General features: G+C 45.5%; 1 protein-coding gene across 1 annotated transcript in view; it reads left to right on the top strand.

Annotated features, from left to right (window-relative positions):
- LOC144674477 (lysosomal protective protein-like) overlaps positions 1-24,464 on the top strand; it is a 53,291-nt gene extending 28,827 nt beyond the window's left edge. Inside the window, exons 2-11 of the mRNA XM_078535814.1 lie at positions 3,866-3,977; positions 6,793-6,930; positions 7,889-8,047; positions 8,890-8,981; positions 11,580-11,664; positions 13,592-13,741; positions 14,096-14,226; positions 14,445-14,607; positions 15,781-15,870; positions 21,818-24,464. Of these exons, the coding sequence (XP_078391940.1) occupies positions 3,866-3,977; positions 6,793-6,930; positions 7,889-8,047; positions 8,890-8,981; positions 11,580-11,664; positions 13,592-13,741; positions 14,096-14,226; positions 14,445-14,607; positions 15,781-15,870; positions 21,818-21,901 (1,204 nt within the window). The 3' untranslated portion in view covers positions 21,902-24,464. The remainder of the gene's footprint in view (positions 1-3,865; positions 3,978-6,792; positions 6,931-7,888; positions 8,048-8,889; positions 8,982-11,579; positions 11,665-13,591; positions 13,742-14,095; positions 14,227-14,444; positions 14,608-15,780; positions 15,871-21,817) is intronic.
- The last annotated feature ends 283 nt before the right edge of the window (positions 24,465-24,747 follow it).

Here is a 24,747-nt window from a genome sequence, read left to right as displayed (position 1 = left end):
GTTGGCATTTATATGTGTCATTTATATTTGGGACACCTCAGTGTCCCAAATCACTTCACAGGCAATTAAGCACTTTTGATGTATAGCCACTGTTGTAGTGTAGGAAACACAGCCAATTTGTGGACATCAAGTTCTCACAAACAATAATGAAATAATAACCAGATAATCTGTTTTTAACTATATTGGTTGAGGGATAAATATTGGTAAGGGTACCAGGAGAACTTCCCTGCTCTTCATGTAGTGTCATGAGACTCTTTACACCCATCTGAAGCAGATGGCACCTCCAATAGTGCAGCACTCCTCAAGTGCTGTAGTGGTGTGTCAGCCTGTATCATGCATTCATGTCTCTGGAGCAGGACTTGAACCTACAAACTTCTGACTCTTAGGTGAAGGTGTTAACCAAGGCTGACGCACAGATAATCATGATTATACAGTCAGGTTTTAAAAAACTTGAAAGCTGTAGGAAGAAGGAAAAAATAGAGGGCAGGAACGATCTTTAATCTCCTGGGATTGAGCTGGGGTAGGATAAAGTGCAATGATTCTTCATATCAACGCACTGAGGTATATGAAGGAGAAAGCCCAACCAAGAAGTGGGCCAGGATTTTACATTGCAGGATCGGGCAAACAGCTGACCCGGCCTCATGTGAACTCGCGAGAGAAAACATGCCTGTGTCCCGACGCGGCTCATTCTTGGGTGTCAAGAGAGGGTCTTCGGGGCCTATCGGGCATCGTGAGGATGGTGCTTTTGAGGGAGGAACAGAATTTGTCAGTTGATTACATTGTAACCAAGTGACTATGTGTGCATTGTTTGTCAGAATGGACTGATGCCTCACTGAGGCACTGTGATTGGACGAGTAATGGAGACTGTTAATTAGAACTTCTCATTGGAAATGCCGTGATCCTGCAGTTGTTACACACTTCTACTGTCTCTCACCTGTCCATTGGACTCTTACCTTAATCCGAGACCCCTGCTTCTCTGCGACCTGTGGATCTTGCTCCAAGCTCGCATCCCATATTCGGGTTTCCATGTCAATCAGTATGTTGGGGACCCCACCACCTGCCCATGCATGTTCCGGCGCATTATAGCTTTTCTTCTGTATGGGTAAAAGTGCATTCAATAGTGTGCCCTCTACCTGCCACCCAGCCTCGGGAGTGAAGTCAACCAATATTTCTTCAAAGGGTAGTGGAAATTTGAAACACTCTTCCTCCAAAAAGGCTGTGGATGCCGAGAGGTACTTGGGAGTTTTTATGGCTCGGAACCATTGTTAATAGTTACCAGTCTGAAATCAACACCTGCCCTTTGAGCTAGGAGGATCAACTTCACCATCCCAGCCTTGCACCCCCCATCCCATCCCATCCCCCCCACACACACACACACCCCCACCCCCACTCCAAGGAGACACGGGTTGAGGTGCCTGTCAGATTAGCACACCTCACCCTTCTATACACAGAAGGCAAGCGGGCACATTGCCCAGCCTTCACCTGCACAGGGACATGTGCCATTTGGCACTCTGCATCTCAGACCCCTGAGCGCCACAAAGAACAGCCACCCTCCAAGACATTTACACACAGTTGCATGCCAAGTGGGTGCTCACCTTTGTGGAACGCAGAAAGATTATTGAACCATTTCTGCCACTGAATCCATGTGCGGTGCGCAACATGCCAGCTCACCTGGGCAGCCACCTCCATCCAGGCCTCCTTCATCTGATGGGGTCGCCTCCTCTTGCCATCCCACAGCCTGGAAATGTCGCACTGGGCACTCTCTGCCTCCACTAGAGAGCACAGGCACTGTTCCGAGAACCAGAGGTGGCAGGGGAGTATTCTATTACACTCCTGACTTGTGCTTTGTAGATGGTGGACAGGCTTTGGGGAGCCAGGAGGTAAGTTACTCATCGCAGGATTCCTAGCCTCAGGCCTGCTCTTATAACCACAGTATTTATATGGCTAGTCCAGTTCAGTTTCTGGTCAATGGTAACCCCAGGATGTTGATATCGGGAGATTGTGATGGTAATGCCATTGAAAGTCAAGGGGCGATAGTTAGATTCTCTCTTGTTGAAGATGGTCATTGTCCGGCACTTGTGTGGCGCGAATGTTATCAGCCCAAGCCTGGATATTGTCCAGGTCTTGCTGCATTTGGACATGGACTGCTTCAGTATCTGAGGAGTCGCGAATGGTGCTGAACATTGTGCAATCATCAGTGAACATCCTCACTTCTGACCTTATGATAGAAGGAAGGTCATTGATGAAGCAGCTGAAGATGGTTGGGCTGAGGGCAATACCCTGAGGAACTCCTGCAGTGATGTCCTGGAGCTGAGATGATTAAGCTCCAACAACCACAACCATCATCTTTTGTGCTAGGTATGACTCCAACTAGTGGAGAGTTTTCTCTCTGATTCCCATTGACTTCAGTTTTGCTCGGGTTCCTTGATGCCACACTTGGTCAAATGCTGCCTTGATGTCGAGGTCAGTCACTCTCACCTCACCTCGGGAGTTCAGCTCTTTTGTCCGTGTTTGAACCAAAGCTGTAATGATGTCAGGAGCTGAGTGGTCCTGAGTGGTGCCAACAGCATGAGGTTCGATCCCTGTTCTGACTGGGGTGGAGTGGGGACCTGCCTACTTGACCTAGCTGTGGTGGAGATCACCACGCTTTGGGTTGGACCTGCCTTCAGGCAGGGAACTGAAGAAATATTTCTGCCATTGTAGATTCATAATTTTGGTTAAAAGCTAGTGATCTGGATGCAAGCTTCTTCCAGTAGTGATTTGAAGTGCTAAGTGGTTACTCTAAAGGAAAATTGCTATTGTAAAGTCTCATAACATTTGAGGCAATTTTAATACCTAATTATCCAGGATGTCCAGGTTCATTAGATTCCAGAGATGTGGGGCTTGTCTTATGAGGAGAGATTGAGCAGTTTAGGCCTATACTTGCTAGAGTTTAGAAGGATGAGAGGAGATCTAACTAAGGTATGTAAGATGCTAAAGGGGATAGACAAAGTAGACGTGGAGCGGATGTTTCCCCTTCTGGGGCATTCTAGAACGAGAGGTCATAGTTTTAGGATAAGGGGTGGTAGATTTAAATCAGAGATGTGGAGGAATTACTTTTCTCAAAGGGTCGTGAATCTGTGGAATTCACTACCTCAGAGTGCAATGGATGCCGGGACGCTGAATAAATTTAAGGAGGAGATAGACAGATTTTTAATTAGTAATGGGTTGAAAGGTTATGGGGAGAGCACGGGAAATTGGAGTTGAGGCCGAAATGAGATCAGCCATGATCGTAATGAATGGCTAGGCAGGTTCGAGGGGCTGAATTGCCTACTCCTGCTCCTAGTTCTTATGTTCTTATGTCACTTTATTCCATTGACTCAGCAGGGGGCTTAGTTGCACAAATCCTTAGATCGTCTCCTAGCTCAAAGGGCAGGTGTTGATTTCAGACTGGTAACTATCAAAAATGATTCCGAGCCCTAAAAACTCCAAATTACCTCCCGGCATACACAGCCTTTTTGGGGGAAGAGTGTTTCGGATTTCCACTACCCTTTGAAGAAATATTAGTTAGCTTCACTCCTGAAGGATCTAACTCTAATTTTGGGATTAAAACCCTCTCATTCTGGATTTTCCTGTCCTGAGGAAATGGGGTGGTTACAGAGAAACCATCAAATTCTACTAATGTATTAAAGACGTCGATCAGAATGCCCTTGCTCGAAAGTGTGTGCGTAATGTTGACTGGGTATCACAGATACAGTGCCTTCAGAGGAGGGGGAAACGCGGTCCTGGTGGGTGACTCTCCTTCAAAGATCATTCTGCACCTCTCCATGCTCTTACAGGGTTCTCAGTAGCAGACATTAATTCCAACTTGTTTTGTCTTCTGCAGGTTTGTGACATCTCAGCAAAACCCACTCAAAGACCCTGTGGTCTTGTGGCTGAATGGTGGACCTGGGTGCAGTTCCTTAGATGGATTCCTCTCTGAAAATGGACCTTTGCATGTCAGTACTTTCTTTACTGAAGGGTGATGATTGAGTTTTACTGTTGGCTAATCTCAGTCGGGATAGCAGTGTTGGCTTTACCTGGGCTGGTGGGAAGGGAACAGCCAGGGTTCCTGGTTCTGTCCTAACCCAATGCCCACCTACCAGCCGAGGTGCTGCTTGCAGATTGGGCAGCCCAAGCCCTTGTTCTCCTTCTCACTCCCGGAACCTGCATTGGGGATGAAACCTGCAATCTTCTGGTCAGTCTAGCTCAGTGCTGTGCACGGTTGTACATTTATACTCTGAGCCTTTGGGAGAACTGAGGATAGCATTTTGGTATGAAATAGGAGAATGTGTACTGAGTGAACAGGAAGTAAATAGCCAAGGAGCTCCTGAAAATTCCTTCAGGCGCTTCGCTGGATAGGGAATAGAGCTGAAGTATAGGCTCAGTGCAGAGGCGCTGAGCCACAGACATGCCTGCTCTGCCGGGCACCAAGAAAATGACCTTTTATTGGGCAATCACCCGGCTCAACCACTTAATCAACAGGATGGAGTGTGGTGGGTGCACCGTCTTAGGGAATAGATATAGTTTAAGTAAGTTATATTGATATTTGTCGGTGTTAGGAATGAGTTTTAGCTTTAAAGTTTAAGTTTGATTTGTATTTCTGTATGTGTGTGTTAAGAAAGGTCAAATAGAGTTTTAGTTTCACTTTAGAAAGATGCTTGCATTTCTTAAGAGAGTTTTATAACCCCTAAAGAGAAAGTAAACACACAAGGATAGAAGGATTGGACTGTTGCCTAGCAACAGGGGTCCAGAGAGGCAAGACCCTCCCACAGACACACAAGAAGGAAAACAGCAGTTTGTTTTGGAAGTTGTTTGAGTTCGGTTGGTTTGAAGGCAACTGTGAAGCAGAAGCAGCCTAAAAGGGGACAGATAGCAAGTCCCTAGCTAAGAAAAACCCCAAAAGTCCAGGGGAATGGAAGAAGAGAAAGTCCAAAGAAGACCTTATAGTCAAGGACAGGAATCTTGTAAAGGTCCAGTTAAGTGAAGTTAAGAGTGAAGGGCAGAGAGAAAGGCTCCAAGTTTCAGATTTAAAGAGACAAAAGCTGCAGAAAGCAATTTTAAAGTGAGAATAGCTTGCAAGAGGCAAGAAGGTCCAAAGAGACAACTGAAGGCCTGTAACTCTTTGCTATGGGCATGTGAAGCAGTGATACTGTTGACGGCTAAGTCAGAGATAGAGTGTGTGGAAGGCAGCTTGAATGCATGTGGTGACCCAGGGAAGAGGAACATCAGAAGGAGAATTCGAAACCCTGGAGGGAAACTCTTGCGGAAGGTGCCTGAGAGAAAACGTCAGTTTGGGAGCAGATTCCAAGCTGAGGTCTTGGAGAATGGAGATTGGAAACTCTCATGTGAAGGACGGGATTCAGTGAGACTGGTTGACTCATGGTGTGACAAGTGTCTGGGAGAAGTTGAGGAGAGATCCATAGCATTTGGTTGAGGTGGCATCTGTCACTTGGTTTCAGAGAGTGGTGTGTCTGACCACAAGGTGCCATAGGTTTACATGGACTGTGTACTTGCTGTGAACATTAGAGTATAAGATAGTTTTTGTAACTTGAGTTATCCTTACAAATCTGTATATATCTGTAAAGGTATAGTTGTGGTTGAAGAAGTATTGTAATATAGTTCATCCTTTCCTGTTGAATAAATGTTTTATTGGTTTGTTAAAAGTTCATCATCTGACCCCTGTGCCTCTGTTCAGTAGCTACTCTCCAAGTATTTAAACGAACAAAAATAAAAGTTAGGATCTATCAAGCTGGGTTCCACTCTGGGACCAGGCTTGTCCAGGGGTAACTTCAACTGGGATCATAACACAGCAAGGATAGTATATGGGCCTAGGTGAGTGGGATGGGTGGGGGTGGCATCCCAAGGTGAGCTTTGGGGGTGAGAGGCGAGTGGGTGTGAGGTGTGCTGGGGATTGTGGAGTTTGGGGGCCCAAGGTGTTCTATCAATTGAGTATAAATATATACAGATGGAGGGCATTGATTGGATGGTTATCTGAGCATGAGTGTCCCATGCAGTAAAAGGTTAAGATGGTTCATGAACTCCTAAGCTGTCTGTCTCTTCTGCAGCCTTGAGGAGTCTGTGGTCCACGTGTATACAGGTTGTGAGAGGTGGCAGCCCCTTTTTTTGATTATTTGAGGCAGCTGCTCCTCAAGGTCTGGTTTCACTTCAGCCACACGCTCCCAATCTTTGGCCACCCGGTGTGTAGCGGGGTGGGCAGGGTGGAGGACCTTCTTGTAAGTCTGTTCCTGGGCCTTGCCAAGGTGGCCATTAACAGGTCCAGGCGGGCAGTTGAAGGGGTCATTCAGCCTGACTGTCTGCTCCTCTTCCATGGCTACGTTCGTGCCCCAGTGTCTCTGGAGACGGAGCATGTGGTGTCCACACTTGAGGCCTTCCATGACCAGTGGGCACTGCAGGGGCTGGAGTGCATTATCAGCTCTGAAAACCAAATTTTAGTTTAAGTTTCCTTCTAAAGTTATTTGTTACAGAGCCCCTATGAGGGCTTTCAATTAGCTAATTAGTTTCTATTTGTTCATTTGGCTTACAAAAGAGCATATAAAGAGACACTTGCTGATACAGGAGTAGAGTGGAGTCAGGAGATATATACCTGTAATATTTCACTCTGTGAATAAATCCATTGCAAGTAAAGACTGGCTCCAGTTTCTTCCTTCATCAACTGGCTATTAGGAGTATAACACAGGGGTGGGGAAGTTGGTTAATGCACTTTCAGGTTGATAGGTCACTTTCTGTTAACTCCAGTGTGTTTGCCTCCAGGTGATAGATGACGGCAGTACACTCTACATCAACAAGTACAGCTGGAACAAAGTGGCCAATGTTCTGTACCTGGAGTCTCCGGTTGGGGTTGGCTTCTCCTATTCGGATGATAAAAACTACGCCACCAATGATGATGAGGTATTGTGTCCAATTTTCCACCCCTGTTGGGACATCCCAGGTAGTGAGAGCTGTTTGCTGGGGGCTGGTGATCCCTGTGGCACTCAATCAGGGTCCTTTTCTACTCTCTGATGCAGCCCCATTCACAAAAACACTTTTGTTTTCTTTTCAAACCTCCTCAGATGTTTGACCGCTATTTGATGCCTTCCTACTTTGTATTCTGATCACTTGTTTGGTAATAGTGTCAGAAGCCTCGCTGAAATCTGAACATATCAAAAACAATAGATCCCCAGGATTTCACATGTTGTGTTCTGTAGCTGAGAGCAATTTAATTAACAGGTCAAAGAAAGAAAAGAACTTGTATTTCTATAGTGCCTTTCACAACCTCAGGATGCTCCAAAGCGCTTCAGAACCGAGCAAGTATTTTTGAAGCATGGCCATTGTTGTAATATTTGAAATATTGCAGCCAAGGTTGGACACAGCAAGATCCCACAAAGAGCAATGTAATAATGACCAGATAATCTGTGTTTTGTGATGTTGAAGAATTAATGTTGGCCAGGACATTGGGAATAGCTCCCCTGGCCTTCGAAATAGTGCCATTGATCTTTTATATCCACATGAGAGGAAGATGGGTCCTGGATTTAGCATCCCATGTGAAGGGCAGCACTTCTGCCAGTTCCCTCTGTACTGATGCCAGGTGTTAGCCTGGATCATGCGCTGAAGTCTCTTGAGCAAGAATTGAACCTACAACCTTCTGACTCTTGAGATGCGGGAGCAACCCACTGAGCCACAGCTGACATTGGAATGTCTTGGGACATGAAAAAATTCCATCTCCAAGCTTTCAGGACAGCCAACAACCCTTAGCTCAGTACTATCAATGACTAATGCTTGCAGGTCATCTGTGGGTCTTTTCACCCTGCAGGAAGCACAGCACTAACCCCAGTGTCGTATTCACCCCCACTCCTCCCCACTTCAACAGGTCGCAGAGAACAACTACCTGGCCCTGCAGGATTTCTTCAGAAAATTTCCCAACTTCACAAGAAACGATTTCTATGTGATCGGTGAAAGTTACGGCGGGATCTACACACCGACCCTGAGCATGAAAATCGCAAATGGCCCAGCGAAGATTAACTTCAAGGTATTTGCATTTCCTTTTGCTATGGAACCCAGGATCAGCCTCTTGTGTGTTTCCCCGGCCTCGTGTTCCTCCTCCTATTGTTTGGGTGGATTGTCCCGCTGTAATCTGGGTCACTGCCCCCATCCCCATATACGGGATTGAAGCATTTTGTTGTAGGGTGTGTTAGTGTGAAAGAATGAAGAGTCTGTATTTGATACAGTACTTTATCACAATGCCCCAAAGAGTCTCACAGCCAAGGAAGTACTTTTGAAGTGTTGTCATTATTTAATGTAGGAAACGTGGCAGCCAATTTGATCACAGTAATCTCTCACAAACAGCAGTAATCTGTTTTTCAGATGTTTGTGGAATAAAATTTGGCCAGAATACAAGAACGACCCAGTTGTTCTTTGATATAGTGTCTGGGATCTTCTTTCTCCACCTGAGAGGACAAGGTGGGAATATGGTTTAACGTCTCATCAAAAAAAAAAAGTGTGCTTCTAACAATGCAGCACTCTCTCCGTACTACCCTGAAGTGTTAGGCTCAATCTCTGTCTTCCAGCCTCTGGAGTGGGATTCAAACCCACAATCTGCTGACTTGGAGGTAAGAATGATAACCATTGAGCCACTGGTGTAGACTAAAGTCCTTCGGTGTTTTAAGACACTATCAAATCCCACAGCCAATCCCTGGTGTCAGATATGGGTGGGGCGAGCAATTGGCCCCAGGATCCTACAAGTGAAGACTGGCTCCATTGGACAAAGCGGTAGTGGAATGCCAGCACTCGTATATCCTGGAGTCACCGTCTTCCGGGTGGAGGGGGTGGGCAGGAGCCCAGCTTGTGGTGATGTTACATTCTGTGTTCTAGGGGTATGCAGTCGGGAATGGACTGAGCAGCACGTATTTCAACGACCAGTCACTCGTCTATTTTGGATATTACCATGGGCTCTTCGGCGACACGTGGGTATTGTATTTGAACCTCCAAACCAGGTGTTCTAAATCACAGCGTGAGTTCAGTCTAAAAGGGGCAGCATCCTCACCCGACCTGAAACATTGCATGGACCAGGTCGGCAGCCCTGTTCAATGTGGCATGACCTGTTCCCGTTGAAGCAGCAAGGCTGCCATTCTGAGCAGCGCCACATCCAGGAGTCTGCAACATGTTCAATGGATTGGTCACTGCCAATCTGCTGACTATTCAAAATTGTTCAGTGGGCAATATAGATTGAGAAACTCTAGTTCTAGTGACCTCTAAGGAACCCCACTATACACCTTCCTACAGTCTGAAAAATAATCGTTCTCCACTACTGTTTCTTATCATTCAGCCAACTTGATATCCATGCTACCACTGTCCCTTTTATTCCTGGGCTTTGGGAAAGATGTAGAGAAACAAATTGTTAAGAAAATTACAGAGAAGTGCAAGAATTATAGCGTAGTTAGAATGGGGGACTTTTAATCATCCAAATATAGACTGGGTTACAAGGGGGCAAGAGTTCCTAAAGTGTGTTCAGGAGAATTTTCTACACCAGTATGTTTCCAGTCCAATGAGAAAGGAACATTTTTCAGCCTCGAGGAAGGTTTATAGTAGAGTTCCCCAGAGGTTGGTTTGAGGACCCCTGCTCTTCCTGATATATACTAATGACCTAGACCTTGGTGCATTGGGCACCATTTCAAAATTTTTGAATGATATAATACTTGGAAGCATTGTGAACTGTGAGAAGGATAGTGTAGAACTTCAAAAGGACATAGGCAGGTTGGTGGAATGGGCCGACAATGGTAGGTGTAATGTAATGCAGAGAAGTGTGAAGTGATTCATTTTGGTAGGAAGGATGCTGAGAGGCAGTATAAAATACAGTGTTCAACTCTAAAGGGGTTGCAGGAGCAGTGGGACCTGGGTGTATACGTGCATAAATCATTGAAGGTGGCAGGGCAGATTTGAGAGTGGTTAATAAAGCATACAGCATCCTGGGCTTTATCAATAGGGACATAGAGTACAAAAGCAAGGAAGTTATGTTGAACCTGTATAAAACATTGGTTCAGCCTCAACTGGCATATTGTGTCCACTTTTGGGCACCGCACTTTAGGGAGGATGTGAAGGCTTTAGAGAGGGTGCAGGAAAGATTCATGAGAATGGTTCCAGAGATGAGGGACTTCAGTTATGTAGATAGATTGGAGAAGTTGGGACTGTTCTCCTTGGACAAGAGAAGGTTGAGGGGCGATTTGATAAAGGTATTCAAAATCAAGAGGGGTCTGGACAGAGTAAATAGGGAGAAGCTGCTCCCATCACTGGAAGGATCAAGAACCAGAGGATGCAGATTTAAGGTAATCGGCAAAAGAAGCAATGGCGACGAGAAACATTTAAGCAGCAAGTGGTTAAGAGCTGGAATGCATTGCTCAAGAGTGTGGTGAGGGTCAATTGAGGCATTGAAGAGGGAATTGGATTATTATCTGAAAAGGAAGAATGTGCAGGGCTGTGGCAGAAAGTAGGGGAGTAGCACTAAGTGAATTGCTCCTTCAGAGAGCTGGCACAAACATGATGGGCTTAATGGCCTCCTGTGGTGTAACCATTCTTTGATTCTGAGATTCAACTTTGTTGGTAAGCCTGTTATGAGGCACTTCATCAAACATCTTTTGGAAATTTATGTATGCCACATCAACCACATTACCCTCATCAACCCTTTGTTACTTCATTAAAAGGTCAATCAAGTTTGTTAAACATAATTTTTCATTAACAAATCCATGCTGGCTTTCCTTAATCTACATTTGTCCAAGTGAGTGTTAATTTTGTCCAAAACTATAATTTCTGAAAACCTTCCCACAACTGAGGTTAAACTGACTAACTTGCAATTGCTCCCTTACTCTCACGCCCCTGTTCAAAATAAAGGGTGTAACATTTGCAATTCAACATCCCTGTATCTAAAGCGGATTGGAAAATTATAGCCGGTGCCTTCCCAATTTCCACCTTTAATTCTTTCAGTAAACTAGGATGCATCCCATCCAGACCTGCTGACTTATCAACCAAGTACAACCAGCCTTTCCAATATCTCTATCAATTTTCAGCTACCTCCTCTTTCACTATGACTGGTAGTATCATCTTGTCTACTATTTATATGCCTATAGAAGACTTTTGGATTCCCTCTTGTGTTAGCTGCCAGGCTCTTCTCAGATTTTCTTTGCCTCTCTTATTTCCCTTTTCACTTCCCATCTGAACTTTCTATATTCAGCCTGATTCTCACTTGTATCATCAACCTGATATCTTTCTTTTTCCACTTCATCTTATTCTCATCACTGTGGGAGATCTGGTTTTGTTTGCCCTACTTTTTCCCCCCTTCTCTTTTTATCTTTCCCTCCCTACCTTTCCTAAGCACCTTCTATCCAGGAATATTCAGTACCCAGTCCTGCCCTTTTGCGGAGCTAGGCTTCTGTTATCACCATATGGTAGCTGCAGACTGGGCTTGAAGCGAGGAGACTGAGGGCTGGGATGGGAAGGGGAGGAAATGTCTGAGCACACAAAGGTACAGTCAGACATCATCTATCTTTCTTTCTTCCTAATTCCTTAAGATTGTGGAGCCAACTGAATAGATACTGCTGCAAAGACGGATCCTGCAACTTCTTCAACAACAGCGACAATAACTGCAAAGACTCAGTAGGTTCTCCTTGTTCACTTACCTTCTCCAGCTTGCTCGCTCGCTGTGTGATTCTGCACGCTGTGGATATATGAAAGAAAGACTTGCATTTATATAGCGCCTTTCACAACCTCAGGATATCCCTTTACAGCCAACGAAGTACTTTATGAAGTCTAGCTACTGTTGTAAATGAGGCAGCCAATTTAAGCACAGCAACATCCCACAAACAGCAGCGCGATAACCACCAGTTCATCTGTTTTAATGATGCTGATTAAAGGGAAAAAGGATTGCTTAGGACACTGGGAGAATTCCCCTGCTCTTTGAATTGTGCCATGGGATCTGTTACACCCAACTGAGAAGGCAGACCATGCCTTTAATTGCCCTCCTGAAAGATGGCACCACCAACATTGCAGTACTCCCTCAGTACTGTACTGGAGTGACAGCCAGGATTATGTCCTCAAGTCTGTGAACCGGGACTTGGAAGCCACAACTTTCTGACTCTGAGGTGAGAGTGCTACCCACTGAACCTCGAATGACTGACACTTCTCCATTTCCTAGAGAGGGACAATTGTAACTCAACTCACCCAGCTGAAACTGACTCCCATCAGATCAGGCACCCAATTTTGAACTGGTCAATATCGGAAACATGCCTGGCCCTAGAGGAGTTGGCTGGTCTCCAGGCTGGTGGAGATTTCTTCCTCTGGGTGTTTGATCGGGTCAGAATCGAGCTTAGGTGCAATTTCTCTTTCCTTTCGGCATTCCTTCTGAAATCTGTTATGTATCGGCTGTCCCAATCAGGGTGAGGTACTGGACGGTAAAGAAAGACATTTGGAAGGGGGAAACTGCCCGAGGAGGTGTTGAGAGGTCGTACTTGTGCACTCCAAACCAGGGAATATTTGGTTTCTGCAGCACTCCTTTGTGCTCTTTGAGAGAGCTTTCCAATTAGTTCCCTGTCCTGCCGTTTCTCCACAGCTTGGCAGATTTTTCCCCTTCAAGTATTTATCCAATTTCCTTTTGAAAGTTACTATTGAATCTGTTAGTGCGTTTAAGATCATCTTTTCTTACATAACGAAGTTAAAGTATCTCATCTACCCTCAGTTCTTTCGCCCGTTACCTTAAATCTATGTACACTGGTTCCAACCATCCTGCCATTGGAATAGTTTCTCTCTACGCTATCAGAATTTTGAAGACCACTATTAAATCTCCTCCTGGCCTTCTCTGCTTCAAAGAAAACAACCCCAGCTTCTCCGATCTCTCTCTCGCCACATAACTGGACTCCCTCATCCGTGTTACCATTCTGCTAAACCTCCCTGAAGTGTGGTGCCTGCAATTGGACACCACATTCCAGTTGAGGCATAACCAGTGAATTCTAAATGTATGAATTAAGAAACACTTGCAATGATATAGCGTCTTTCACGACAACAGTACCTCTCAAAGTGCTAACAGCCAGTGAAGTACTTTTGAAGTGAAGTCACTGTTATGATGTAGGAGATGTGGCTGTCAGTTTCTATACAATCCCAGAGACAGCAATGTGACTGACCAGATGACCTGTTCTTAATGATGCTGATTGAGGGATAAATATTGGCCAACACACTGGAGATAAATCATCTGCTCTGCTTCAAAAAGTACTATAGGATATGTTCCGTCCACCTGTGACAGTTGACTGATCTCCATTTAATGTCTCACTTAGCACAACTTTCTTGCCTTTGAACTTTCTGCCTCTGTTTATAAAGCTCAGGATCCCATAATGTTTTTTAACATTATCAACTTGTTCTGCCATCTTCATAGATTTAAGTATGTGACCATCAGTTACATGGAGGTATAATCCTTAGCCCAGACATATGTTCCCAGTTAAAGAAAAAGACAGATGTGGTATAAAGGTGACAAAGTGATGAGTATTTGGGTAGCCTGAGAAAACAGACAGTAAACAAATGATTTTCTTTACAGCTGAAAGAAGTCTTCACAATCATCTACGATAGTGGACTCAACGTGTACTCGCTGTACATGGACTGTGCTGGGGGAATACAGGGAAGTAACTTGCGCTTCCTCAGAGACCTCAAGAACCTCTTTCATTTTTACCAGTTTGAAGTCGTGGAGGTACAAACCATCAATTTCCTTTCTGTTTAGAATCCCAAAGGACCAACCACATCCCATTCACTGCCACTGTATAGAATCCCAATGGATCAAACTCCCTCTATTCATTCTCACTATATACACCAATGAGCCCAAGCCTTTCCTGTTAACTCCAAATCTAAGAATCCCAGAGGTCCATTCTCCTTCCATATCCTGCTCTTAGTATAGAATATTTCCTCATTTTCTGGAGTGTCAATACGTTTTATAAATGACCTTACCTATCTTTGTGTTAATCTGGGCTTAGTTGTTTTTGCCATGTGTGGATAGTTTGTCATGGTACATTTGTGCTGCTGTAAGTCTCTCTCACTCTCTCACCAGAACACAGATGATTCCAGTAACCTAGATCCTCCATGTATCAATGGTACAGCTCAGAGGACATGGCTAAATCGTGCAGATGTGAGAAAGGCCCTACACATCCCAGAAAATGTCCAGTCCTGGGAACTCTGCAGGTAAGAGACCATGTGGGCAAACCAGCAATATTACGTGTTCAAAGCACCCCTTCAATCGGATGCCTTGGTTTAATCCCATTGCTTAATAGAAATCTGCCCTATCAAATACTTCTTAAAAATTTTAAACACCTTGAGAGATCACCCTCACCCTTCTAAACTTTAGAACTGTTTTGATGTATTTATTCTAACCTAAGCTAAACCATTTCCTCCACTTGCAGTGAAGTGGTTGGTGAAAACTACCAACGTATCTACAGCACCATGCAAGATTTCTACCTGAAGCTGCTCAGCAAGGGTCTCCGTGTGCTGGTCTACAATGGTGACACTGACATGGCCTGTAACTTCCTGGGTGATAAATGGTTTGTGCAGTCACTGAATCAGCAGGTACGTAGGATACCTCTTGATACTCAGACTGGAGCTGAGATGTACCGCATCTTTTGATTTTTAAAGCTCCGTTACCCTGTAAACTTTCCAAATTGTAATATTATTACTGTCACAATTTGTGCTCAGTTGGGCAGCTGATCCAGCCACAGGTATAGGGGCAATGGAGATGTTTGTAGTTCAGGAAGGTGCAGATAGGTGAGAGTTTTCCTGCTGCTGATCACTGACCCCTGCTGGAAAGTGTGTGGGTGGATGTGGGGTGAGGCTGGGATCAATGATGAAGAGTCTGCTGAAGATTCGGTTTCTAATTCATTCACAGGAGGTGGGTGTCACTGGCTAGGCCAGCTTTTATTGTCCATCCCTAATTGCCCCTGAGAAGGTGGTGGTGAGCTGCCGCCTTGAACCACTGCAGTCCATGTGGTGTAGCTACAACCACAGTGCTGTTAGAGAGGGAGTTCCAGGATTTTGACCCAGTGACAGTGAAGGAACGGTGATATAGTTCCAAGTCAGGTTGGTGAGTGGCTTGGAGGGGAACTTGCAGGTGGTGGTGTTCCCATGCATCTGCTGCCCTTGTCCTTCTAGGTCGTAGATTTGGAAGGTGCTGTCGAAGGAGCCTTGGTGAGTTGCTGCAGTGCATCTTGTAGAAGGTACACACTGCTGCCGCTTTGTGCCTATGGTGGAGGGAGTGAATGTTTAAAGTGGTGGATGAGTTTATTTCTCCTCGATGGTGTTGACGTATTCATCAAATGAAGGATGATGGTCTTGGGAAAGATGCTAGATCTGTACGACTGAACCGAAGCAAGGATCAGCAACCTCGGGTGGAGTGGTGGGGAGAGTGTGGTTGACGTTCTAGTTAAATCTGTTTGCACCTTGCAGATGGGAGCTTGCTGTGGTCCCAGATACTGAGTGCCTGGCCCTGACACAAGTCAACACTCCAATGTCCTATCTATAGGAAAGGCCAATAGCATTTCTCTAACAATCTGTTGAACTGCCCCTATCACACTGCTGGGCAGATTCTGAGACACTGGGATAACAATGTATCTTGCAGCTCATTAATGTGGAAAATATAATCTCCAGCCCGTGTGGAGACTTTGAACTTCAGTAAGAGCTGAGGTACAGGTGTGTCATTCCCAATGAATAATTAATTAGCTGACTAACTGACTGTTTCACCACCAGAAAACCTTGGACTACCAACCATGGATTTACAATAAACAGATCACAGGGTTCTACGAGCAGTATGGGAACCTCACCTTCCTGACTGTCAAGGTAACTCCTTCTTTATGTTGCTTTTCCCTTAGACCTAATGTAGAATCATGTGAGTAATAGTGGAATCTTTTTTATTCATTCACGGGATGTGGGCTTCGCTGGCTGGACCAGCATTTATTGCACATCCCTAGTTGTCCTTGAAGGTGGTGATGAGCTGCCTCCTTGAACCGCTGCAGTCCACGTGGTGTAAGTACACCCACAGTGCTGTTAGGGAGGAAGTTCCAGGATTTTGACCCAGTGACAGTAAAGGAACGGCAGTATATTTCCAAGTCAGGTTGGTGAGTGGCTTGGAGGGGAACTTCCAGGTGATGGTGTTCCCATCTATCTGCTGCCCATGTCCTTCTGTATGGTAGCTGTCTTGGGTTTGGAAGGTGCTGTCTAAGGAGCCTTGGTGAATTCCTGCAGTGCATCTTGTAGATGGTACACACTGCTGCTACTGTGCGCCAGTGGTGGAGGGAGTGAATGTTTGTGGATGGGGTGCCAATTAAGTGGGCTACTTTGTCCTGGATGGTGTTGAGCTTTTTGAGTGTTGTCATCCAGGCAAGTGGAGAGTATTCCATCACACCCCTGACTAGATGGTGGACCGGCTTTGGGGAGTCAGGAGGTGAGTTACTCATCATAAGATTCCTAGCCTTTGAACTGCTCTTCTAGCCACAGCATTTATATGGCTAGTCCAGTTCAGTTTCTGATCAATGGTAACCCCCCAGGATGTTGATGGTGGGGAATTCAGTGATGGTGTTGAATGTCAAGGGGTGATGGTTAGATTCTCTCTTGTTGGAGATGGTCATTGCCTGGCACTTGTGTGGTGTGAGTGTTACTTGTCACTTGTCAGCCCAAGCCTGGATATTGTCCAGGTCTTGCTGCATTTGGACATGGACTGCTTCAGTATTTGAGGAGTCGCGAATGGTGCTGAACATTGTGCAATCATCAGCGAACATCCCCACTTCTCACCTTATGATGGAAGGAAGGTCATTGATGAAGCAGCTGAAGATGGTTGGGCCGAGGACACTACCCTGAAGAACTCCTGCAGAGATGTCCTGGAGCTGAGATGATTGACCTCCAACAACCACAACTATCTTCCTTTGTGCTAGATATGACTCCAACCAGTGGAGAATTTTCCCCCCCGATTCCCATTGACTCCAGTTTTGTTAAGGTTTCTTGATGCCACACTCAGTCAAATGCGGCCTTGATGTCTCACTTCACCTTGGGAGTTCAGCTGTTTTTTGTCCATGTTTGATCCAAGGCTGTAATGAGGTCAGGAGCTGAGTGGACCTGGCAGAACCCAAACTAGGCGTCAGTAAGCAGGTTATTGCTAAGCAAATGCCACTTGATAGCACTATTGATGACCCCTTCCATTACTTTACTGATGAGGGAGAGTAGACTGATGGGACGGTAATTGGCTGGGTTGGATTTGCCCTGCCTTATGTGTACACACCTGGGCAATTTTCCACTTAGCCGGATAGATGCCAGTGTTGTAGCTATACCGGAACAGCTTGGCTAGGGGTGCAGCAAGTTCTGGAGCACAAGTCTTCTGCACCTACGGTGACAATAGCAACAAAAGTGTAACATAAGACAAGGCACACACTGATCACAGGTCACTGAATGAAGCAGAGTGATTACTGCACTTAAGCTAATCTGAGAAAGAAAGACTTGCATTTATTTATGAAGTGCCTTTCTCAGCCTCTGTGTCCCCCAAGAATTTAAAATTTTAAGAATTGATCCAGCAACAGTGTGGAAGAGAGTTCCCAACTTCTACCACTCTTGGTGAGTAGAAATGTTTCCTAGTTTCACTCCTGAAAGATCTGACTCCATCTTCAGATCGCTCCCCAGTACTTGACTCCGCAACAAGAAATGTTTCTTTTTATTTATGCTGAATATCCTGAAAACTTTATTAAGTCATCCCTCAACCTTCTAGATTCCAGGGAATACTAAAGTTAAAGTTGGCAATTTTGTGCAAGTGAGAATTCCGAGTAGGTGGGGAAGGGGTGCTGTTTTTATCCTTTTTGCTTTACCTCCAGTAGTTGGTTAGTGTTCCCCTTTTGTCTCCAAACTAGGGGACTGTAATTTGATATTTAACACGTAGTAACTAGCTATTGACCCAGTAAGTAAATAAGGTTAGACGGACATGGCCGCCAAGTGGAGTGCCATAACTGCAATACATGGGACGAATGGTCAGTGCCAGGAGAGTGCGACTGCGAGCCAGGTAGGTATGGGAAATCCAGCATTTGTTGATGGTGGAGCTTCAGTCCTTGACCATGACCAACAGGTCTGAAGTGCTTGCTGCCTCCATGAATGAGAACAAGGACTGCAGAGTGACTGGGCAAACTGACAATGGCACCATAGTATAAGATGCCATTTAAGTCAGGGGAGTGAAAAAGAATGTGATAGTGATAGGGGACAGTATAGTTAGGGGATAGATACTGTTCTCCGTCGCTGTGAATGGGAGGTCCCAAGGTTGCTTGCCCGCTGCCAGTGTTGGGGGCATCTCTTTGCAGCTGGAGGTGAACTCAGGAGGAGGAGGATCCTGTTGCTGTAGTCCCTGTAGGAACCAACGACATACATAGAACTGGGAATGATGTTCTGCTGAGAGAGTTTGAGGAGTTAAAGTCCAAATTAAAATGCAAAACCTCAAAGGTAGTAATTTCTGGTTTGTTAAAACTGGTCAATGTGCCAATTGGCATAGGGTCAAGCAGATTAGAAAATTAAATATGTGGCTCAAAGAATGATGTGTGAAGAATGGATTTTGATTCATGGGGAACTGACATCGCCGTCAGCTGTCCTTCGATTCGAGGATGGCATGTCGATTACGGCTGAGCTCTAGGTGAAACATCGTGAGGCTTTCATTTATACAACTCCTGGCAGTGCATCCAAATCCTATTCCGGATGATAAAACTAACTCCACGGATACGAGGGTCTTTGTCAGCCTTTGCTTTCCAGTAGAAGGTGTGTCCTTTGCTTGTTTCTTCAGCTGCCCTTCCCCAGGAAGGCAGGTCACACTGAGGGCAGCGATGTCAATTTGGAATCTTTTGGACTCTTGAGATTACCCACGAGGGCCCTAACATTCTGTGTTGCAAAATTTAAAGTTTTCTTTTTTTTTGACCACAAAGATGGCAATCCCGCAGGGTGGTGTTCCCCAGCCAGGAGAAAGTGGGTCAGTCTATTTTTAAGGCACCTTTTCTAGCCCCTTCCCCATTTGAGGTGAGAAGAGGGTATCCTGAAGAGGTCCTCTCTGTTACAGATGCTGCTGCCCAAAAACACCTCTGTCCCAACACAGGTGACCAATGACCTTCATCCATCTTCCACCTGTGTGGAGATTCTTGACTAGGGTCTCCCAGGTTCACAGCCCTGTCCCTGTCACCAATTCTCCATCACCAATGGTCTTGGCAAATAGACCCTGATAGAAGCCCGCTTGTGACTTTGTTTAATGTGGGGACTTGGGGCGACGTCATTGTCCACACGATTTTGACAGATTGGTGGTCAGATTCTGTGATGTGTCGAGCCATGATGACTGGGACCACCTTTCTGCTGCGGCTGCCTTCTGCCTTTCGCAGCAAGTGAGATGCACAGTCTTCCTTCGCCTGCTCTGCCATTGAAAAGTTTTTGGACAGCCCTTTGTCTGGCACCTCCTCCCCAACCTTGCTGCCATGGACAGCCCTGCCAGGAACAAGGAGCTCCTCACCGCATCACTCAAGGGATCATCGGAGCACACAAGCCTCGCCACCACATCAAGGTCGTGATTCCCTGGAGGGTCACTGGCATCAGCATTGGGGAAAGAGGGAGATGTTTTGGTGGAATTGGCACCACTTAAACTAGGCTGGGACCAGTATTCTGGTGAATCATGCAACTAGGGCTGAGTGTAGGGCTTTAAACTAAAAGGTGAGGGAGACATCAGGTGCCATAAAATGGCAAGATTTCTGAGGAGAGAGTGGGGCCAGAAAATGGTGAGATTTGGGACGAGAGAACGGAGCAAGGCTGTAACCAGTCTGTTGGTTCAGGCCCACATTCAAAAACAAAAATCAAAGTGTAACATCACAGGGAGCAGGTTGGTGATCGGCAAGTGAGTATTTCTTATTTATCTGATCTAAACTAGGAAATTTAAATCAGGGTGAGTCGAACATAAATTGAAATAATAAGTATATAAACACAAACAAGACTAGAGGCATTAATTAAAAACTTTAAGAAAATAATTAATTACTTAATTAAATACAATAAGGATGGCAGGGTGGGTGACGTGTTGCAGCTGCAGTATGTGGGACTCATGACACCATTGTGATCCATGACACCTGCAGTAAGTGTCTTGTGGCTCAAAGAGCTTTGGCTCCGAGTCATTGAGCTGGAGGTCGAGCGACAGACACTGCGATGTATCAGAGAGGAGGAAACTTACCTGGACGCTTTGATCCAGAACCCCTCAGGCTAGGGTTGTCTGATTTGGTCCATTGTCAGGGACAGGAGAGTGTGACTGCGAGTGGGACAGGTGTGGGTATTGAGAAGGTAGCCTCAGACTTTGCAATTGTCCAACAGGTTCGAGGCTCTTGCAGCCTGTATGGATGAGAGTGGGGAACTGCAGGATGGATGAGCAAACTGACCGTGGCCCAGGAAGCTTCTCAAGTTGGGGGGATAAATAAGAATGTTGTGGTAGTAGGGAACAGAATAGTCAGGGGCATAGATCACTTCTAAGTAGCCAAGAGTGAGAATCCAGAAGGCAGTCTGCCTAGTGCCAGAGCTCAGGACATCTACTCGGGGCTGGAGAGGAACTTGAGGGGGAGGATCCAGTTGGTGCATTCCACATAGGAATGACATAGATAGGCCTAGAAAAGAAGTTCTGCATAGGGAGTATGAGCAGCTCAGGGCAAGATTTAAAAAGTAGAACCTCCAAGATAATATCTCGGGATTATTACCTAAACCATGAGCAAATTGGGGTAAGGTAAATAAGATTAGAGAGTTAAATGTGTCACTGAAAGATTGGTGAGGGAGAAATGTGTTTTGATTTGTGGGGCACTGGCACCAGTACTTGGGAAAATGGGAGCTATACCTTTGGGATGGTCTTCACCTGAACCATGCTGGTACTAGTGTTCTGGAGAGTCTTATAACTAGGGCGGTAGAGAGGGCTTTAAGCTAAATAGTGGGGTGAGGGAAGATGTGGTAAATTGAAAGGACAGGATAAGGCAAGAGAGGAAGATAGCATTAAGGCTGGATCATGGGGCTCCTACTCAGTCTTAAATCCTTGTCTATTTCCCATGAAGTCTCTGCTGCCTACTTGCCTCTCGTTATATCCTCTTACTATTTCATCACTAATCGTTCCCCTTTCCCATATCTTTCCTGTAGACATTATAACCAGGCATATTTATATCTCCTGACTGACTGTCTTTTAGCCATGTACAGTAATGGCTATCATGTCATACGTTCAAGTTGAATTTGGGACTAATTAATTCAGTTGTTCCTTATACTCCATGCATTTCTGTAATGAATGCCACACTCCCTAACCTGTCCTTTTTGCTCTAATGTTTTACTCGCACTTTTATTTTCTCCAGATTTAATTAATTTGCATCTTTTAATTTTCCCTTTACCTGTGGTGCTGAAAGCACAATTTCTGGTGTTTCTCTACTCAATTCCTTTCTGTTGGTTTTTAAAAAAAAACTGTTATAGACACTAACCCAAGTCCTGTGATAATTCCCCGCCCCCAATCTCGCACTGACCCCTGTGATACTGCACCCTGCAGTGTATTTTAATTCATTCTGAGGTCTGGGGCTTCGCTGGCAATGTCACCATTTATTGTCCAACCCTAGTTGGTGCCTAGCAACCAACCTCCCTGGACACTGGTTATTATGGGCTGTTTTTAGTTCAGAATGGGAAATGGGATCAGGATGGAATTGGTGTGTGGAGTCGGAATTACCAGGGTGATGGTGATGTCCATTGATCCTAACTCTTCACACTCTCTCTTCCTCAGGGAGCTGGACACATGGTACCACAGTGGGCACCAGCACAAGCCTTGAAGATGTTTGAATCCTTCCTCTCCAACTCTCCATACTGATGGGGCGACCGTCTTGCCCTCAGCTCGTTGCCTTGCTAGCTTGTTGCCTTATTGTCATCCAGTTGTTAAATTTTTCTCTCTCTCTCACACACAAAATGGGATTTTTATCGAAGCACAGGGACCAAAGCAAATTGCACCAATCTGAGCCAAATGAAACCAAACCAACAATACCTCATAAGAGAGACTAGATCAGAACAAATACCAACGCTAGCTAGAGAAGAGTTGCTATCAATAATTTGAGAATTGTCTTCCATGAAATTGAAAGAGGAGGAAGGAACCAGCATTTTAATTGGTTGCATTTGTGCCTATATTCCAAAAGAAACAAGGCCTGAGCAGTGGGGGTCTGTCCTGGGTTTGCATTTCCTCTGCACGTGGAACTGAACCAACAGTATCAAATCACAGCTTCAATCAGAGAGAACAGGAGGGACCGACTACCCCATGGCTTTTTAAATATAGGGGTTAGTGGGCTCAGCCTGCCGTATTCACTGACAGGAAATGCATTCAATATGGGCACTCCGAGATTTCCTAATGCTATTAAAGTGACCTTCGTCAGTGTTCCTGGAAATGCTCCGAAAGCCCATGTTTCAGGAGTGATTCCCTCATCCTGGCCACCATCCTGGTTATTCTCTCTCTCTCTCTCTCTCTCTCGGAGAGACTCACCGTCTCTGGTTGACCAGGATATGGGCAGCTCGTCCAAAGCCAGAAACAAAGTGGTGGACCCAGTGTAATGGCCAGAAGGAAACAGTAAATCTTCCCCCAGAGAAAGATTTAGAACCGCCGACATCATACTTAGGTTAGTCTGGGTAATGGTTTTACCACCAGAGGCAATCGTGTCTATGAAATGGGGTATTAACATGTCCTCGGAATCATGCTGCTCCTCACAGCCCATTGGAAACCTTTGGACAGGGAGGCCCTTTAGCAGAGTCTGGAACAGGGCCCTGCACACATGTGGAGTGTCCTCCCCACCTCCCCCCGGCCTAGTTCAGCTCAGTTTGGTGTTTTTGCTATTTTGAGATAAAAATCCCATTTCGGCATGTGGCTTTTTTGTAATGTTGAGATTGCTAATCATTGGAATGTCCAAAACATTCAGTTCCCTGAGGGAGCTTTTTAATCAATTTTTTAAGATAATTGTTTGTGAGTTTTAACAAAGGGCAGGGACCACTGAATAAATTCAATAACTTTATCTCCTCCAGAAAGGGACTGAATCTTTCAGTTTCCTTTAGATGGGTTTCTGCCAAAAACCTTGCCACACGTCATGACTCAAGTGTAAGTTTTGAAAGCGAAAGGTAACTTTGGACCTGTGGTTCCCAAAGCTCTCCATAGCTGGTCTTTTCTTCACTTGGCCTCTGGGTCTATTGTAGACTCATTCATAGAGACTGACTGCTGATTATTATATCATGGGACCAGCAGGATGGTAGGTGAACTGGATGCATCATAGTCATTTTCAGTCCAGCAATCTCTGTTTAATTTGTCAATCTCACTTTAACAAGTGGGTCACAATTTCAGGAGGAGGTAAAGTTGAAAGATTACCTGTGTTGGGTTTGATGTTAGTTATTTTTAGAGGGTTGCTGAAGCCCTCAGCTGCCTTTTGCTGCTTTTATTACACGTTCTTCCATGCTGCTGAATAAAACAGCTGTGTTCAGCTTTCTGTGAAGGGCTGAGGGCATCCTCGGAGCCTCCCTCTGAGGGGGCGAGGGCCCCTTCACCAAGACCTCCCTCTGAGGGGGCGAGGGCCCCTTCACCAGGACCTCCCTCTGAGGGCGCAAGGGCCCCTGGGAGCTCACTAGGAGGGGGTGAGATGCCTGAGCTGGTGTCTTGAGCTTCATATCCACTTTCCATCGCTCCCATGTCTGTGGGCAGCCATTGAGATAAGACTGGGGAGACAGTGGAGGCAGTTCCCTGGGTCAGCTCTTGGGCTCCTCACCACCCTCTTGATGGTCAAAAGCTGGGAGAAGGTCACTAAGCTGCCCTTTCACTTGAAGCTGGGGGAAAGACACATACTGAATTAAGGAAAGAAAACCACATTTTTATGAGGATAATTTGTTTTTAAAAATTGTTTTATTTCCCCTGTGCACTGGTGTCTAACACTGATTCCTCATTTGTAAAATGTCTTCCTGTTAGTTGCATTGAGCTTTAGGTTCTCTGCTCAACCTTAGTCATTGCAACAGCTCGGGAAAGAGAACTCCAAGGCCAGTTTGCCTACACTGGGAGTTAGCTTATCCCCCTGAGCCAACCCTGGAGCGCTGACCGTCAGGGGGTTGAGGGGGAGATGTCAGGCTTGGCTGCAGCACTGAAGAGAGCTGTACTGCGAAACACATCCAACATCAGAGTGACAGGAACACTCAGCTCTGCACCACATCCTCTGTCTGCATCCACACATACACACCCAGCTTCAGTGACCTTTGATGCTGCTGCTGATGCTTTGTATTGTATTTAATTCTTTAAACTGATAGTTACATAGGATTGGTACATGCTGCAGAGCCCCAACACATGTGTTGGGGGGTGAGGCAGAACAGGACATTCTGAAGCACAATGACACTTCAAATAAATGATCTAAACTCTGTTCCATTCTGTCTGTGTGAATGGATCGGGAAGCGTTGCCACCATTCCAGGATAGTCCTGGACTTGCCAGGAATTACGAACATACAAACATATAAAATAGGAACAGAAGTAGGCCATTTGGCCCCTTGAGCTTGCTCCACCATTCACTAAGTTTATGGCTGATCTAATTGTATTTCTAATTCCACATTCCCATCTACCCCCGATAACCTTTGATTCCCTTGCCTAACAAGAATGTATCTACATCCACCTTTAAAGATATTCCGTGACCCTGCCTCCACCACCTT

The sequence above is a fragment of the Cetorhinus maximus genome, unplaced genomic scaffold, assembly GCF_964194155.1.
Source record: "Cetorhinus maximus unplaced genomic scaffold, sCetMax3.hap1.1 HAP1_SCAFFOLD_675, whole genome shotgun sequence".
Taxonomy (NCBI): Eukaryota; Metazoa; Chordata; class Chondrichthyes; order Lamniformes; family Cetorhinidae; genus Cetorhinus; species Cetorhinus maximus.
Note: the sequence above shows the minus strand (reverse complement) of the source record. Positions and strands in the feature narration are given on the sequence as shown.